Raw genomic sequence first — 15,115 nt, 5'->3', positions numbered from 1 at the left:
ACTGCTCCTCCAACAAATTAATTTTGTTTTGGTGAACTGGGCAGAAGCTTAAAGGTCCCCTGACATGCAAAAGTACTGCAATTGCATTCATATATGTCCTAGAGGAGTTTTTCATCGTGATTTCAGATCTGACAATGTTTTTTCACAATACTCATTCTGTAAAATGTAAAATTAAAAAAACAAACCTTCGGGAACGCCCCTAAAAATTATCCTTAAAGGGGCGTTACCCACATGACGTCAACTACAGGATTACAAAGGCTGCACGTTAATTACTCGGGTTGGTGGTCTTCGTGATTCTATTGGCTTCCTGTGTGTTTCCACATTTGATTGGACGACTCAATCGCTTCGTCCATTTCTGCTTTAAAAAAAACGAACATTTGTTTTTGAATAATGGATGGCATGGACTTTCATTTGTCTGGTAACGACAGTGAGTGTGAGAGAAATGAAGGATTTGGTCTGAATCACATGGAGAATTGTCGGATAACGTAGTCGCAGGAGGTGAAGTTCAGGCAGCTGGAAATGAAGTACGGCCTTAGCAGTTCGAGCCCGAAGCAGGACAAGCAGAGAAAAATGGCGATGAAATTCCCGGAGTTCATGATGATCGGGAGGACATCGAAGGAAGACTTGGCAATAACAACTGGTTAGACTAAATCCTATTCGTAATTCAATAATGTAAATTCGACCTGCATACTGCTCGATATCAGAAATATTTTAGTGAGGTGACGTGAACAGCGCAGCGGACATGTTCCTCCGTGGCGAATGAATCGCAAACACGGCCAGCGCATGTCATCGGCCGTATCTCTCCGTGCATAAAACGAAGCAATCTCGCTGTCCGGATACGATGAAAACTTGTGTGCAGAACACACCTTGTGACACAACTGTCTCGAGTAGTCCGATAAATCTGACGTTCTGTTGCATGTTTATTTATTTTATTCCTACTGTTGTGATGTAGCGCCAGTAGAAAACAATGAAAAACAGAGAATAATAAATAAAAGCTACAGCACGTCAGATTTATCGGCCAAGTCGGACGGACGACGGATTTATCGGACTAGTCAAGACCAGTGTTTCTCAACCGGGATTCCGCAAGAGGTCGCTAGGGGTTCCGAGAGAAACAGTAATAAATAGGCTAATGTATTTTTGAGTAGTTTTTGTTTGATTTAATATTCGTAATTTTGCTATACACATACGGCATATTGTTGGAAACTCCTTGGTAATTATAATAGAGGCTTCAACCTCTTATATTATTTACAATTATAACAACCATAGGAAATGTATTTAACGATGTCTATATGGCACCAGTGTGAAACCGCCCTCACGGGTTCGTGGACGTCCTGTACACGGCGGATTCATGCATCATTGAGTGACTGACTCAAGTACGGGATGCATGCACGGTGTCCATCTATCTTCTCTGTGCTTCCTAGTGCGAAGTCTCTCTCAAGGTTAGTTCTTCTGTTTACCTTTTGTTGATCAAGTTACATGAGGTGTGTTTTTTTTATATTATTATTTTAAAAAGTTTTTTTTTTTGTGTGAATTTAAACCTCGGTGTGAGGTCTCATAAACGAGCGGTGTGTTTTTTTTTTCATTGCCAATAAATTTGACAAAAAGGGGGTCATTTTTTCCTTAAACCAGGTATCCGAAAAAAAATATTATATTTACCACGTGAACAACAATAAAAATATAAGAGCTCGATATTAATAATGGTATGTAATAATTTTTATGCAGGGGTTCCCTGAGACATGAAAACTATTTCAAGGGTTCCACAAGGGTAAAAAGGTTGAGAAACGCTGGTCTAGACTCTAGAGATTTCGAGTCAATCCACTCTATGCGAGTTTCTGTATGTGACGTCAACGCTGCGATTCACTGAAGTCAACTTTTTTTAGGGGCAGGGCATAGCAAGTTGTGAAAGGCACCAGAAATGATCGACATATTGCTGTAATTATCCCGTTTTTGATTTAAAAAAAAACGTGGGTGATTTCTTCACTGGGAAGGTCAAGTTAATATATAAATAACCAGAAAGTTTTGCATGTCAGGGGACCTTTAAATATCTTGTCTGCATGTTTGAGAATTGTTCTAATGGTCGACGTTGCCAAGTCCATTGCACAACCCACCTCCACCTAGTTGCCTCAGAGTGTCTGCATACAGTACAAACAATGGCAGCGAGTGCGTTTACTCATTATTCATGTACAGGTGACACTGTGCCATAAAGCAAAGTGCACAGCAACTGCCATATTGACTGCCATATGCCAGAGAGAGAACAGTTCATGATGATAAATATTTTTTATACCTTGCAAAAAAATAGATATATATATTTGATAGGTTCAAATCCAAAAACCTTTTTCATCAAAGTGAAATTCACAAGAGAGAGTCCTGATAGAGACATCAGGTAAAGTCTGAACTATTGATAATTTTAATAATTTAATTATAGCCAATGCCCCAGCACATTGCTCAGTGACATACATCAGGTCCCACACGAGCTTAATGAGAATCCAGAATCATGTTTAAACATTCAAAGGCAGTATTTCTCAATGAGCTCTACAGAGGAATGTCATAAAACCTTCCATTCAAATTCTCATGTAACACTCAATCACTGATCATCTTGAAGTGGCAACAGCAACAGCACCGTCACCAAAATAATATGTACGTCGTTACGAATAATCATGCCAACATACTGTGGCCAGACCATCCGATGTGATTGGGGCGTCTTCCTGTCGAGACAACAGCAGCTCGACACTGCCCCCAAGTGGCGTACGGCGCAAGTGTCCAACAACAGCCTCTTGGCTCCACCCCGTCACATCGTCATTATTTACCTACCGGATGACAGAGAACGTACGAGTTCATGAGATCAGAACATGGGATATACTCGGCAGGCCATTTTGTGGTCTATAATAATAAAGAAAATGATTTTTGAGGAGTAAATAAATAAAATAAACATGTTGAACCTCCAATTATATGCAAAGGCACCTGGATATATGGCAAATCAAAAATAACCAAGAAAGGCAGACAAAAATCAATGAAAGTGAACTCGCAGCGAACAATCTCACCTTGAGCAGGCGATCCCCAGACCTGAGTCTTCCATCCTGTGCAGCTGCCCCTCGTGCCATGATGCTCTTCACATAAACTGGAGAGCGTTTTCCGACTGGAGTGTCCCTGGTTGCGACTGTGAACCCAAGACCATCCGTACCTGTCAGGAAGAATAAACATTCAAAGGTGGATCGATGCATTGCTTCTCACCACTGACAAGAACAATTGTCCCACTGAACTCTCCTTTGTGAATAATGGGCTGTATTTAGGATTGGTTAATCACCCTAAAAGGTACAAAGGTCCATAAAACCCCTGATAAAGGCAATGGTATGATCGTCTCAAAATATGTACAGCATAAAGAATAAAAAAAACCAAGGTGGGAGATGTCGGCTTCAAACCAAATTACGAGTGTGCCTTTATGAATACAGACAGTTAAACCATTTTTATTATAAATTTTATATTACAATGGAAAAGATAGAGAGAGACAACTTGTTTTAACCAGAGAGTTGGTGTCAAAGCCACCCAATGCTCGCCTGTTTATACGTTTATCATTTTTAAAAGACTAGTCTAATTATATTTTTTATAAAGCATTGCAGTGAAGTCTGATCCAAATAATTTTAAAGCTATATATATATATATATATATATATATATATATATATATATATATATATATATATATATATATATATATATATATATATATATATATATATATATATATATATATATATATATATATATATATTTGTATATTGTAATCAGTAAAAAAGTGTGGTAGATAAAAACATTAGAAAGGAAAAAACTTTAACGTTGATATGCTACAAAAAAGTTAAGTTCAAAACAGGTCAAATTTTTTTTTAATTGGAAATTATTCTTTAATTTCAACTTCACTGCATCAATAATATCCCCAAAGGAACCTCCATGCCAAATATCAGCATCCTCGTGCACATATTAAATGAATGGCAAGCTTTTAAATAACTTGCACTAAAAACTTTAACATTTTCACGCTGACGCTCACGCCGGGAGGTATCGCAATAGCTCTCTGTTCTTCGAACAGGCGAGCTAAAAATGCAAAAATTCTGAATAAAAATTAAAAGATGCACGCATTAAATTATCACACAACTAGCAAATACAACCTGCAGCTTCGCTGACCTGGGGGGGGGGGTGGGGGTAATTAAGGAGTGGGGTTGAGAGAGGGAGCGAGGGAGAGAGAGGAAGAGAGGAGAGAGGGAGGGGAGAAAGAGAGGAGGGAGGAGGGAGGGGAAGCTGGGAAGGGAGAAGAGGGAGGAAGGGGAAGGGGGGAGGTGGGGGAATGCTATGCCTCAAACGTTGCTACACCGCAGGAGGAAGGGATGTGAGAAGGGTGTGAGAGAGAGCGAGAGTCGCGTTCTCGCGCGCAATCTCAATCTCTCTCTCTCTCTCTCTGAGAGCGAGACAGAGACAGAGAGCGAGACAGAGAGCGAGACAGAGAGCGAGACAGAGAGCGAGACAGAGAGCGAGACAGAGAGAGCGAGACAGAGAGAGCGAGACAGAGAGAGCGAGACAGAGAGAGCGAGACAGAGAGAGCGAGACAGAGAGAGCGAGACAGAGAGAGCGAGACAGAGAGAGCGAGACAGAGAGAGCGAGACAGAGAGAGCGAGACAGAGAGAGCGAGACAGAGAGAGCGAGACAGAGAGAGCGAGACAGAGAGAGCGAGACAGAGAGAGCGAGACAGAGAGAGCGAGACAGAGAGAGCGAGACAGAGAGAGCGAGACAGAGAGAGCGAGACAGAGAGAGCGAGACAGAGAGAGCGAGGCAGAGAGAGCGAGGCAGAGAGAGCGAGGCAGAGAGAGCGAGGCAGAGAGAGCGAGGCAGAGAGAGCGAGGCAGAGAGAGCGAGGCAGAGAGAGCGAGGCAGAGAGAGCGAGGCAGAGAGAGCGAGGCAGAGAGAGCGAGGCAGAGAGAGCGAGGCAGAGAGAGCGAGGCAGAGAGAGCGAGGCAGAGAGAGCGAGGCAGAGAGAGCGAGGCAGAGAGAGCGAGGCAGAGAGAGCGAGGCAGAGAGAGCGAGGCAGAGAGAGCGAGGCAGAGAGAGCGAGGCAGAGAGAGCGAGGCAGAGAGAGCGAGGCAGAGAGAGCGAGGCAGAGAGAGCGAGGCAGAGAGAGCGAGGCAGAGAGAGCGAGGCAGAGAGAGCGAGGCAGAGAGAGCGAGGCAGAGAGAGCGAGGCAGAGAGAGCGAGGCAGAGAGAGCGAGACAGAGAGAGCGAGACAGAGAGAGCGAGACAGAGAGAGCGAGACAGAGAGAGCGAGACAGAGAGAGCGAGACAGAGAGAGCGAGACAGAGAGAGCGAGACAGAGAGAGCGAGACAGAGAGAGCGAGACAGAGAGAGCGAGACAGAGAGAGCGAGACAGAGAGAGCGAGACAGAGAGAGCGAGACAGAGAGAGCGAGACAGAGAGAGCGAGCGAGACAGGGACAGAGAGAGCGAGCGAGACAGGGACAGAGAGAGCGAGCGAGACAGGGACAGAGAGAGCGAGCGAGACAGGGACAGAGAGAGCGGGCGAGACAGGGACAGAGAGAGCGGGCGAGACAGGGACAGAGAGAGCGGGCGAGACAGGGACAGAGAGAGCGGGCGAGACAGGGACAGAGAGAGCGGGCGAGACAGGGACAGCGAGAGCGGGCGAGACAGGGACAGAGAGAGCGGGCGAGACAGGGACAGAGAGAGCGGGCGAGACAGGGACAGAGAGAGCGGGCGAGACAGGGACAGAGAGAGCGGGCGAGACAGGGACAGAGAGAGCGGGCGAGACAGGGACAGAGAGAGCGGGCGAGACAGGGACAGAGAGAGCGGGCGAGACAGGGACAGAGAGAGCGGGCGAGACAGGGACAGAGAGAGCGGGCGAGACAGGGACAGAGAGAGCGGGCGAGACAGGGACAGAGAGAGCGGGCGAGACAGGGACAGAGAGAGCGGGCGAGACAGGGACAGGGACAGAGAGAGCGGGCGAGACAGGGACAGGGACAGAGAGAGCGGGCGAGACAGGGACAGAGAGAGCGGGCGAGACAGGGACAGAGAGAGCGGGCGAGACAGGGACAGAGAGAGCGGGCGAGACAGGGACAGAGAGAGCGGGCGAGACAGGGACAGGGACAGAGAGAGCGGGCGAGACAGGGACAGGGACAGAGAGAGCGGGCGAGACAGGGACAGAGACAGAGAGAGCGGGCGAGACAGGGACAGAGACAGAGAGAGCGGGCGAGACAGGGACAGAGACAGAGAGAGCGGGCGAGACAGGGACAGAGACAGAGAGAGCGGGCGAGACAGGGACAGAGACAGAGAGAGCGGGCGAGACAGGGACAGAGACAGAGAGAGCGGGCGAGACAGGGACAGAGACAGAGAGAGCGGGCGAGACAGGGACAGAGACAGAGAGAGCGGGCGAGACAGGGACAGAGACAGAGAGAGCGGGCGAGACAGGGACAGAGACAGAGAGAGCGGGCGAGACAGGGACAGAGACAGAGAGAGCGGGCGAGACAGGGACAGAGACAGAGAGAGCGGGCGAGACAGGGACAGAGACAGAGAGAGCGGGCGAGACAGGGACAGAGACAGAGAGAGCGGGCGAGACAGGGACAGAGACAGAGAGAGCGGGCGAGACAGGGACAGAGACAGAGAGAGCGGGCGAGACAGGGACAGAGACAGAGAGAGCGGGCGAGACAGGGACAGAGACAGAGAGAGCGGGCGAGACAGGGACAGAGACAGAGAGAGCGGGCGAGACAGGGACAGAGACAGAGAGAGCGGGCGAGACAGGGACAGAGACAGAGAGAGCGGGCGAGACAGGGACAGAGACAGAGAGAGCGGGCGAGACAGGGACAGAGACAGAGAGAGCGGGCGAGACAGGGACAGAGACAGAGAGAGCGGGCGAGACAGGGACAGAGACAGAGAGAGCGGGCGAGACAGGGACAGAGACAGAGAGAGCGGGCGAGACAGGGACAGAGACAGAGAGAGCGGGCGAGACAGGGACAGAGACAGAGAGAGCGGGCGAGACAGGGACAGAGACAGAGAGAGCGGGCGAGACAGGGACAGAGACAGAGAGAGCGGGCGAGACAGGGACAGAGACAGAGAGAGCGGGCGAGACAGGGACAGAGACAGAGAGAGCGGGCGAGACAGAGACAGAGAGAGCGAGCGAGACAGAGACAGAGAGAGCGAGCGAGACAGAGACAGAGAGAGCGAGCGAGACAGAGACAGAGAGAGCGAGCGAGACAGAGACAGAGAGAGCGAGCGAGACAGAGACAGAGAGAGCGAGCGAGACAGAGACAGAGAGAGCGAGCGAGACAGAGACAGAGAGAGCGAGCGAGACAGAGACAGAGAGAGCGAGCGAGACAGAGACAGAGAGAGCGAGCGAGACAGAGACAGAGAGAGCGAGCGAGACAGAGACAGAGAGAGCGAGCGAGACAGAGACAGAGAGAGCGAGCGAGACAGAGACAGAGAGAGCGAGCGAGACAGAGACAGAGAGAGCGAGCGAGACAGAGAGAGCGAGCGAGACAGAGACAGAGAGAGCGAGCGAGACAGAGACAGAGAGAGCGAGCGAGACAGAGACAGAGAGAGCGAGCGAGACAGAGACAGAGAGAGCGAGCGAGACAGAGACAGAGAGAGCGAGCGAGACAGAGACAGAGAGAGCGAGCGAGACAGAGACAGAGAGAGCGAGCGAGACAGAGACAGAGAGAGCGAGCGAGACAGAGACAGAGAGAGCGAGCGAGACAGAGACAGAGAGAGCGAGCGAGCGAGACAGAGAGAGCGAGCGAGACAGAGACAGAGAGAGCGAGCGAGACAGAGACAGAGAGAGCGAGCGAGACAGAGACAGAGAGAGCGAGCGAGACAGAGACAGAGAGAGCGAGCGAGACAGAGACAGAGAGAGCGAGCGAGACAGAGACAGAGAGAGCGAGCGAGACAGAGACAGAGAGAGCGAGCGAGACAGAGACAGAGAGAGCGAGCGAGACAGAGACAGAGAGAGCGAGCGAGACAGAGACAGAGAGAGCGAGCGAGACAGAGACAGAGAGAGCGAGCGAGACAGAGACAGAGAGAGCGAGCGAGACAGAGACAGAGAGAGCGAGCGAGACAGAGACAGAGAGAGCGAGCGAGACAGAGACAGAGAGACAGAGGCAGAGCGAGCGAGACAGGAGGCAGAGCGAGCGAGACAGGAGGCAGAGCGAGCGAGACAGGAGGCAGAGCGAGCGAGACAGGAGGCAGAGCGAGCGAGACAGGAGGCAGAGCGAGCGAGACAGAGGCAGAGCGAGCGAGACAGAGGCAGAGCGAGCGAGACAGAGGCAGAGCGAGCGAGACAGAGGCAGAGCGAGCGAGACAGAGGCAGAGCGAGCGAGACAGAGGCAGAGCGAGCGAGACAGAGGCAGAGCGAGCGAGACAGAGGCAGAGCGAGCGAGACAGAGGCAGAGCGAGCGAGACAGAGGCAGAGCGAGCGAGACAGAGGCAGAGCGAGCGAGACAGAGGCAGAGCGAGCGAGACAGAGGCAGAGCGAGCGAGACAGAGGCAGAGCGAGCGAGACAGAGGCAGAGCGAGCGAGACAGAGGCAGAGCGAGCGAGACAGAGGCAGAGCGAGCGAGACAGAGGCAGAGCGAGCGAGACAGAGGCAGAGCGAGCGAGACAGAGGCAGAGCGAGCGAGACAGAGGCAGAGCGAGCGAGACAGAGGCAGAGCGAGCGAGACAGAGGCAGAGCGAGCGAGACAGAGGCAGAGCGAGCGAGACAGAGGCAGAGCGAGCGAGACAGAGGCAGAGCGAGCGAGACAGAGGCAGAGCGAGCGAGACAGAGGCAGAGCGAGCGAGACAGAGGCAGAGCGAGCGAGACAGAGGCAGAGCGAGCGAGACAGAGGCAGAGCGAGCGAGACAGAGGCAGAGCGAGCGAGACAGAGGCAGAGCGAGCGAGACAGAGGCAGAGCGAGCGAGACAGAGGCAGAGCGAGCGAGACAGAGGCAGAGCGAGCGAGACAGAGGCAGAGCGAGCGAGACAGAGGCAGAGCGAGCGAGACAGAGGCAGAGCGAGCGAGACAGAGGCAGAGCGAGCGAGACAGAGGCAGAGCGAGCGAGACAGAGGCAGAGCGAGCGAGACAGAGGCAGAGCGAGCGAGACAGAGGCAGAGCGAGCGAGACAGAGGCAGAGCGAGCGAGACAGAGGCAGAGCGAGCGAGACAGAGGCAGAGCGAGCGAGACAGAGGCAGAGCGAGCGAGACAGAGGCAGAGCGAGCGAGACAGAGGCAGAGCGAGCGAGACAGAGGCAGAGCGAGCGAGACAGAGGCAGAGCGAGCGAGACAGAGGCAGAGCGAGCGAGACAGAGGCAGAGCGAGCGAGACAGAGGCAGAGCGAGCGAGACAGAGGCAGAGCGAGCGAGACAGAGGCAGAGCGAGCGAGACAGAGGCAGAGCGAGCGAGACAGAGGCAGAGCGAGCGAGACAGAGGCAGAGCGTAGCGAGACAGAGGCAGAGCGAGCGAGACAGAGGCAGAGCGAGCGAGACAGAGGCAGAGCGAGCGAGACAGAGGCAGAGCGAGCGAGACAGAGGCAGAGCGAGCGAGACAGAGGCAGAGCGAGCGAGACAGAGGCAGAGCGAGCGAGACAGAGGCAGAGCGAGCGAGACAGAGGCAGAGCGAGCGAGACAGAGGCAGAGCGAGCGAGACAGAGGCAGAGCGAGCGAGACAGAGGCAGAGCGAGCGAGACAGAGGCAGAGCGAGCGAGACAGAGGCAGAGCGAGCGAGACAGAGGCAGAGCGAGCGAGACAGAGGCAGAGCGAGCGAGACAGAGGCAGAGCGAGCGAGACAGAGGCAGAGCGTAGCGAGACAGAGGCAGAGCGAGCGAGACAGAGGCAGAGCGAGCGAGACAGAGGCAGAGCGAGCGAGACAGAGGCAGAGCGAGCGAGACAGAGGCAGAGCGAGCGAGACAGAGGCAGAGCGAGCGAGACAGAGGCAGAGCGAGCGAGACAGAGGCAGAGCGAGCGAGACAGAGGCAGAGCGAGCGAGACAGAGGCAGAGCGAGCGAGACAGAGGCAGAGCGAGCGAGACAGAGGCAGAGCGAGCGAGACAGAGGCAGAGCGAGCGAGACAGAGGCAGAGCGAGCGAGACAGAGGCAGAGCGAGCGAGACAGAGGCAGAGCGAGCGAGACAGAGGCAGAGCGAGCGAGACAGAGGCAGAGCGAGCGAGACAGAGGCAGAGCGAGCGAGACAGAGGCAGAGCGAGCGAGACAGAGGCAGAGCGAGCGAGACAGAGGCAGAGCGAGCGAGACAGAGGCAGAGCGAGCGAGACAGAGGCAGAGCGAGCGAGACAGAGGCAGAGCGAGCGAGACAGAGGCAGAGCGAGCGAGACAGAGGCAGAGCGAGCGAGACAGAGGCAGAGCGAGCGAGACAGAGGCAGAGCGAGCGAGACAGAGGCAGAGCGAGCGAGACAGAGGCAGAGCGAGCGAGACAGAGGCAGAGCGAGCGAGACAGAGGCAGAGCGAGCGAGACAGAGGCAGAGCGAGCGAGACAGAGGCAGAGCGAGCGAGACAGAGGCAGAGCGAGCGAGACAGAGGCAGAGCGAGCGAGACAGAGGCAGAGCGAGCGAGACAGAGGCAGAGCGAGCGAGACAGAGGCAGAGCGAGCGAGACAGAGGCAGAGCGAGCGAGACAGAGGCAGAGCGAGCGAGACAGAGGCAGAGCGAGCGAGACAGAGGCAGAGCGAGCGAGACAGAGGCAGAGCGAGCGAGACAGAGGCAGAGCGAGCGAGACAGAGGCAGAGCGAGCGAGACAGAGGCAGAGCGAGCGAGACAGAGGCAGAGCGAGCGAGACAGAGGCAGAGCGAGCGAGACAGAGGCAGAGCGAGCGAGACAGAGGCAGAGCGAGCGAGACAGAGGCAGAGCGAGCGAGACAGAGGCAGAGCGAGCGAGACAGAGGCAGAGCGAGCGAGACAGAGGCAGAGCGAGCGAGACAGAGGCAGAGCGAGCGAGACAGAGGCAGAGCGAGCGAGACAGAGGCAGAGCGAGCGAGACAGAGGCAGAGCGAGCGAGACAGAGGCAGAGCGAGCGAGACAGAGGCAGAGCGAGCGAGACAGAGGCAGAGCGAGCGAGACAGAGGCAGAGCGAGCGAGACAGAGGCAGAGCGAGCGAGACAGAGACAGAGCGAGCGAGACAGAGACAGAGCGAGCGAGACAGAGACAGAGCGAGCGAGACAGAGGCAGAGCGAGCGAGACAGAGAGACAGAGAGAGAGAGAGAGAGGTGGGTGAAAAAAAGAGAAAGGTGAGGAGTGGAGGTGGAGTTCGAAAAGAGAATATATTATGCTAAATGACCTAACACACACACACACACACACACACACACACACACACACACACACACAAAAACAAACCCATGTCAGAACAGCTGTCCACACAAAGACACAACCGAGTTTGTAATGTAATCCGCTGGCACATCTGCAAAAAGTTTGATGTCCCAGTCCCAGAAAATTTGTGGGAACATGAATCAAAAGTAATCACTGACAACATGGAATTACCTCCCCCTCACGTACGACCCAATGATCCCATCGAGCGTGAACATCGAAAACAAAGCGTTGTGACCAGATATCATATTTAGGTACAAAAAAATAAAATAAAGAGAAGAAGGCATTCCTTATTGAGGTGTTAATATCAGTGATTTTGGACTAAACGATGCAGAAATCAAGAAAATGACCAAACACCAATACCTCAAGAATGAAGTGAGAAGATCATGGAAGCTGAAGAATGACAAAGTTGTACCAGTGATAGCTGGAGCAACAGGAATGATGACAAAGAACCTCACAGAGATATTAAACAAAGGGGCAATACCCCTGGATGCTCACCTGGTAATGGCTGGTAAGATAATCAGGCAACCCCTGGTTGGCATGGATGACCATCAAAATATATAATGGAGAAGAAAGTAAACACCGATGGATTTTTTTTTTAGGCCATGAACAAACCTTGGTAAATCACGGGTGATAAAGGTTGTGGTCAAGTTTCATCGAAATTGTGTGTGTCGTTTCAGAAAAGAAAGCAAATGCATATTTTGGGGGGAAACCCCCCTCTCCCCAAGGATGCTCCGAGATGGCGGACCCGCCCGCGGCAGTGATACTTTATAATCGTGCAGAACGAGGCACACATAACATACATCTTTGGGCGGGCTCGCGCAATGGGTTACAACAACATCTTCCCGTCGGTCTTCGCTCACCACGACGGCAACAAATGTTTCCCACGGACGGCAGACATCCTCCTGCACCTCCGCCTAGATGCAGCTGCTACCAGGTAGAGGCATGCTGGGTGGCCGGATCGCTCGGGCCACATGGCGCACCATGCAGCAGGCAAATTGACTAGCACCAACCGCGGGTCGCCGGGGCGTGGCGCGAGGTTTGTTGCAAGGCAATTCATGTCACGGTGCTCGGAGCGAGATAATTGCGCAGCTTGGAACCATCTGGCCAGGAGTGAAGAGGAGCCGCTTCCGGTCATTGAAGCCGGCCCGTTGCTGGCCGGGGCCCAACCAGAGCGCCCGATTCGGGTGACGACATCGCTTCGGTTCGTCGCCCCCGCCCCGCACCACCGGATATATAAAAGGATGGGTCGCAGGTGGTGGTAGAGGAGTAGTCGTCGTCGTTCCTGGTGTGTCGTTCCTGCTCATCGCTCCTGTCGGCTCGTTCTGTCTGGCTTGGGATCGACAACCCACCGACTCGCCTGCTGGCTCCGCCATTCTTTACCAATCTGCATGCTGACTCCGCTTCTCTCTCCACCCATTGGCTTTTGGCTCCACCCAAGTCCCTCCCTTCACACCCGACGGTCGCGTCTCATTCTCTGGACCGACGCTAGCTGCACGAAGTGCCACAAAGCAAGAGACTATGCGCCAGCTGTCAGGGAGGTATCATCCAGCGAAGCGAACCCCCCTCAAAATGTATTGGTGGGACGATCGGGCAATCGCGCAAGGTATTGAGAGACCGTTAGCCTCATCTCCTCTCCTTTTTCTCTTCATCGGTGTGTGTGTGTGTGTGTGTGTGTGTGTGTGTGTGTGTGTGTGTGTGTGTGTGTGTGTGTGTGTGTGTGTGTGTGTGTGTGTGTGTGTGTGTGTGTGTGTGTGTGTGTGTGTGTGTGTGTGTGTGTGTGTGTGTGTGTGTGTGTGTGTGTCATGGCACCTGTCCTCGTTTGAGTTAAGATTGTACAATAATTCTATCCGGATAACTCTGCTCTGTGTCTGCTTTAGTAAGTTTCTTGTATATTGCCGCACCTTTCACATTTCTTCCTATTCCTGCTACAGACAACAATAAACAACAATGACTGTGCCACATACCTTTCCTCGCCTGCCTGTAATAAATCCTTTATAGAAATGTTCTCAGCTCGTTTTAGTCTTTTCTTTCATTGATCCAGCATGGTCTGTATCCTAACTTAGCCGGGACTTTCTTCCCAACGATCTGTTCCTTTTAGCCGGTACGTCCTTGGCAGTGTCGCTCGGCTGCATCTGATCCGGTGAAGTGATCCGGTTCGGACAAGGCATACCAAGGGTGTGTCCCCCGGTAATTAGATGACGTGGTTATTTTTCGGTAACCGGATTAACTTGGAGGTTATGTTTTCACCCGTCTGGCTGCCTGTCTGTCTTTGAGCAGGATATCTCAAGAACTTTTTGATGGATTCAGACGAAATTTAGTGGACAAGTCGGGTATGTGACAAGGACTAATTGATTAGATTTTCGTGAAGATCCGGATCCAGACTTGAGAACATATTGATTTATAAGATGATTCTTCACCATTGACAGATGGGACCGAAAACATTATATAGCACGGTATTTCAAAAACTTGTGGACAAGTTATGACAAAACTAGGTGGATAAGTTGGTTAGGTGACAAGAAAAAGCCGATTTGATATTGGTTCAGATCCAGATCCAGCCTATCAGTGGAAAACAAAACGTAAACTGTTCAGTCTGGCAGAGGTATACACCCTATCGAGTGTCGTTCTACTTTATTCTGCAATACCGAACTGTTAGGGTTATGGCCGAGCAAAATGAGAAAAAGTAAGGAAGAGCAGAGGTTCCTGGGCGAAACACGAGACTTGCCCAGTAACTGATTCAACCGTCAACAACCTGTGAGTTGTAATTTCTATCTGTCCTGTTGAGCGTATGCAATTGTGACAAATCCCTGTCTGTGGCATCGAGTAGAGCTTGCTGTTGGTTTCCCTAACATCATTGAACACACGGTGTACTCATTGGTTTTTAAACATGTGAAAGTGTGTGGATGGCAAAGGAAAGGTTAAAAAGAAAAGCCATTCCATTAGCACATAAATAAGAATAAAAACAAACTGAAAGCAATAGGCCTTACATATTAATGCACTGGGTTTTGGTAGAGATCATCAAATCTGTGTCAGAATTAAAACTTCATGTCAATTTGAAAATAGCCTTTCAAACGTTAAAAAAAACCCAAGTATGTAAAATGAGTATTTTTCAGTTTGAACTGAAGACTACAAAAAAAAGATTAAAAAAAAAACTATTCAAAAATGGAGTATTCAAAATGAAAACATACAAAAGCAAACAACTGTGAGAGTCCTTGAGAAAAAGTGACAAAGATTCACCAAAAATGTGACCAATAACTTGGCTAATACCTTTTTTGAGATGAATGTTCACCTTTCTCTCCACCTTTTTCAATGTGTAACTACCAGAAGTGAGGGCTGTGGGTTGTGCACTCCCAGAATCCATTGGGGCAACTTTGCTTTCCACCCGAGGCATAGATGAAATGTGAGGCCGAACTGGACTCAACACCGTTTCTGTACCTTCGGGTGGCCCCAAGAATGGGGTTGGGTCTGAAACAGGAGCAGCTGATGAAATCTGAAAATGTCAAAACAAGGGGAAATAAATCACAAAAATGGTTGCGTCACCAAAAGTCTCTAAGCTTAGAGAAAAAAAACATATTTGCACTTGCCCCATTAAATCCTACAAGGGAATGTTCAACTCAAATGACCCCTGTATCCTTGAGATGTAATTAACAAAGACAGCTACGAATGAAAATCAAGCTATTCATAATGTATGACAAAGTGATGAGATTAAATTTCAGCAAATATGTGAGCCCAATTCCAATTTGTTATGAATAATATGCTGTTTTAAGATCTTTAGTAAAATTAAC

The 15,115-nt window shown here is 51.5% G+C and overlaps 1 protein-coding gene across 5 annotated transcripts in view; it reads right to left on the bottom strand.

The window, feature by feature from the left end:
- LOC147024223 (partitioning defective 3 homolog) overlaps positions 1 to 15,115 on the bottom strand; it is a 206,709-nt gene that overhangs the window by 146,874 nt on the left and 44,720 nt on the right. For all 5 annotated transcript variants that reach the window (XM_085883900.1, XM_085883899.1, XM_085883898.1 and 2 more), the window contains 3 exons: positions 14,598 to 14,820; positions 3,042 to 3,181; positions 2,670 to 2,807 (listed from right to left, as the gene is read on the bottom strand). In XM_085883900.1, the coding sequence (XP_085740026.1) occupies positions 2,670 to 2,807; positions 3,042 to 3,181; positions 14,598 to 14,820 (501 nt within the window). The remainder of the gene's footprint in view (positions 1 to 2,669; positions 2,808 to 3,041; positions 3,182 to 14,597; positions 14,821 to 15,115) is intronic.

Source organism: Eptatretus burgeri, chromosome 6 (assembly GCF_056783735.1).
Source record: "Eptatretus burgeri isolate ZD-2024b chromosome 6, Ebu_testis_v1, whole genome shotgun sequence".
Taxonomy (NCBI): Eukaryota; Metazoa; Chordata; class Myxini; order Myxiniformes; family Myxinidae; genus Eptatretus; species Eptatretus burgeri.
This window is presented reverse-complemented; position numbering and strand designations above follow the sequence as displayed.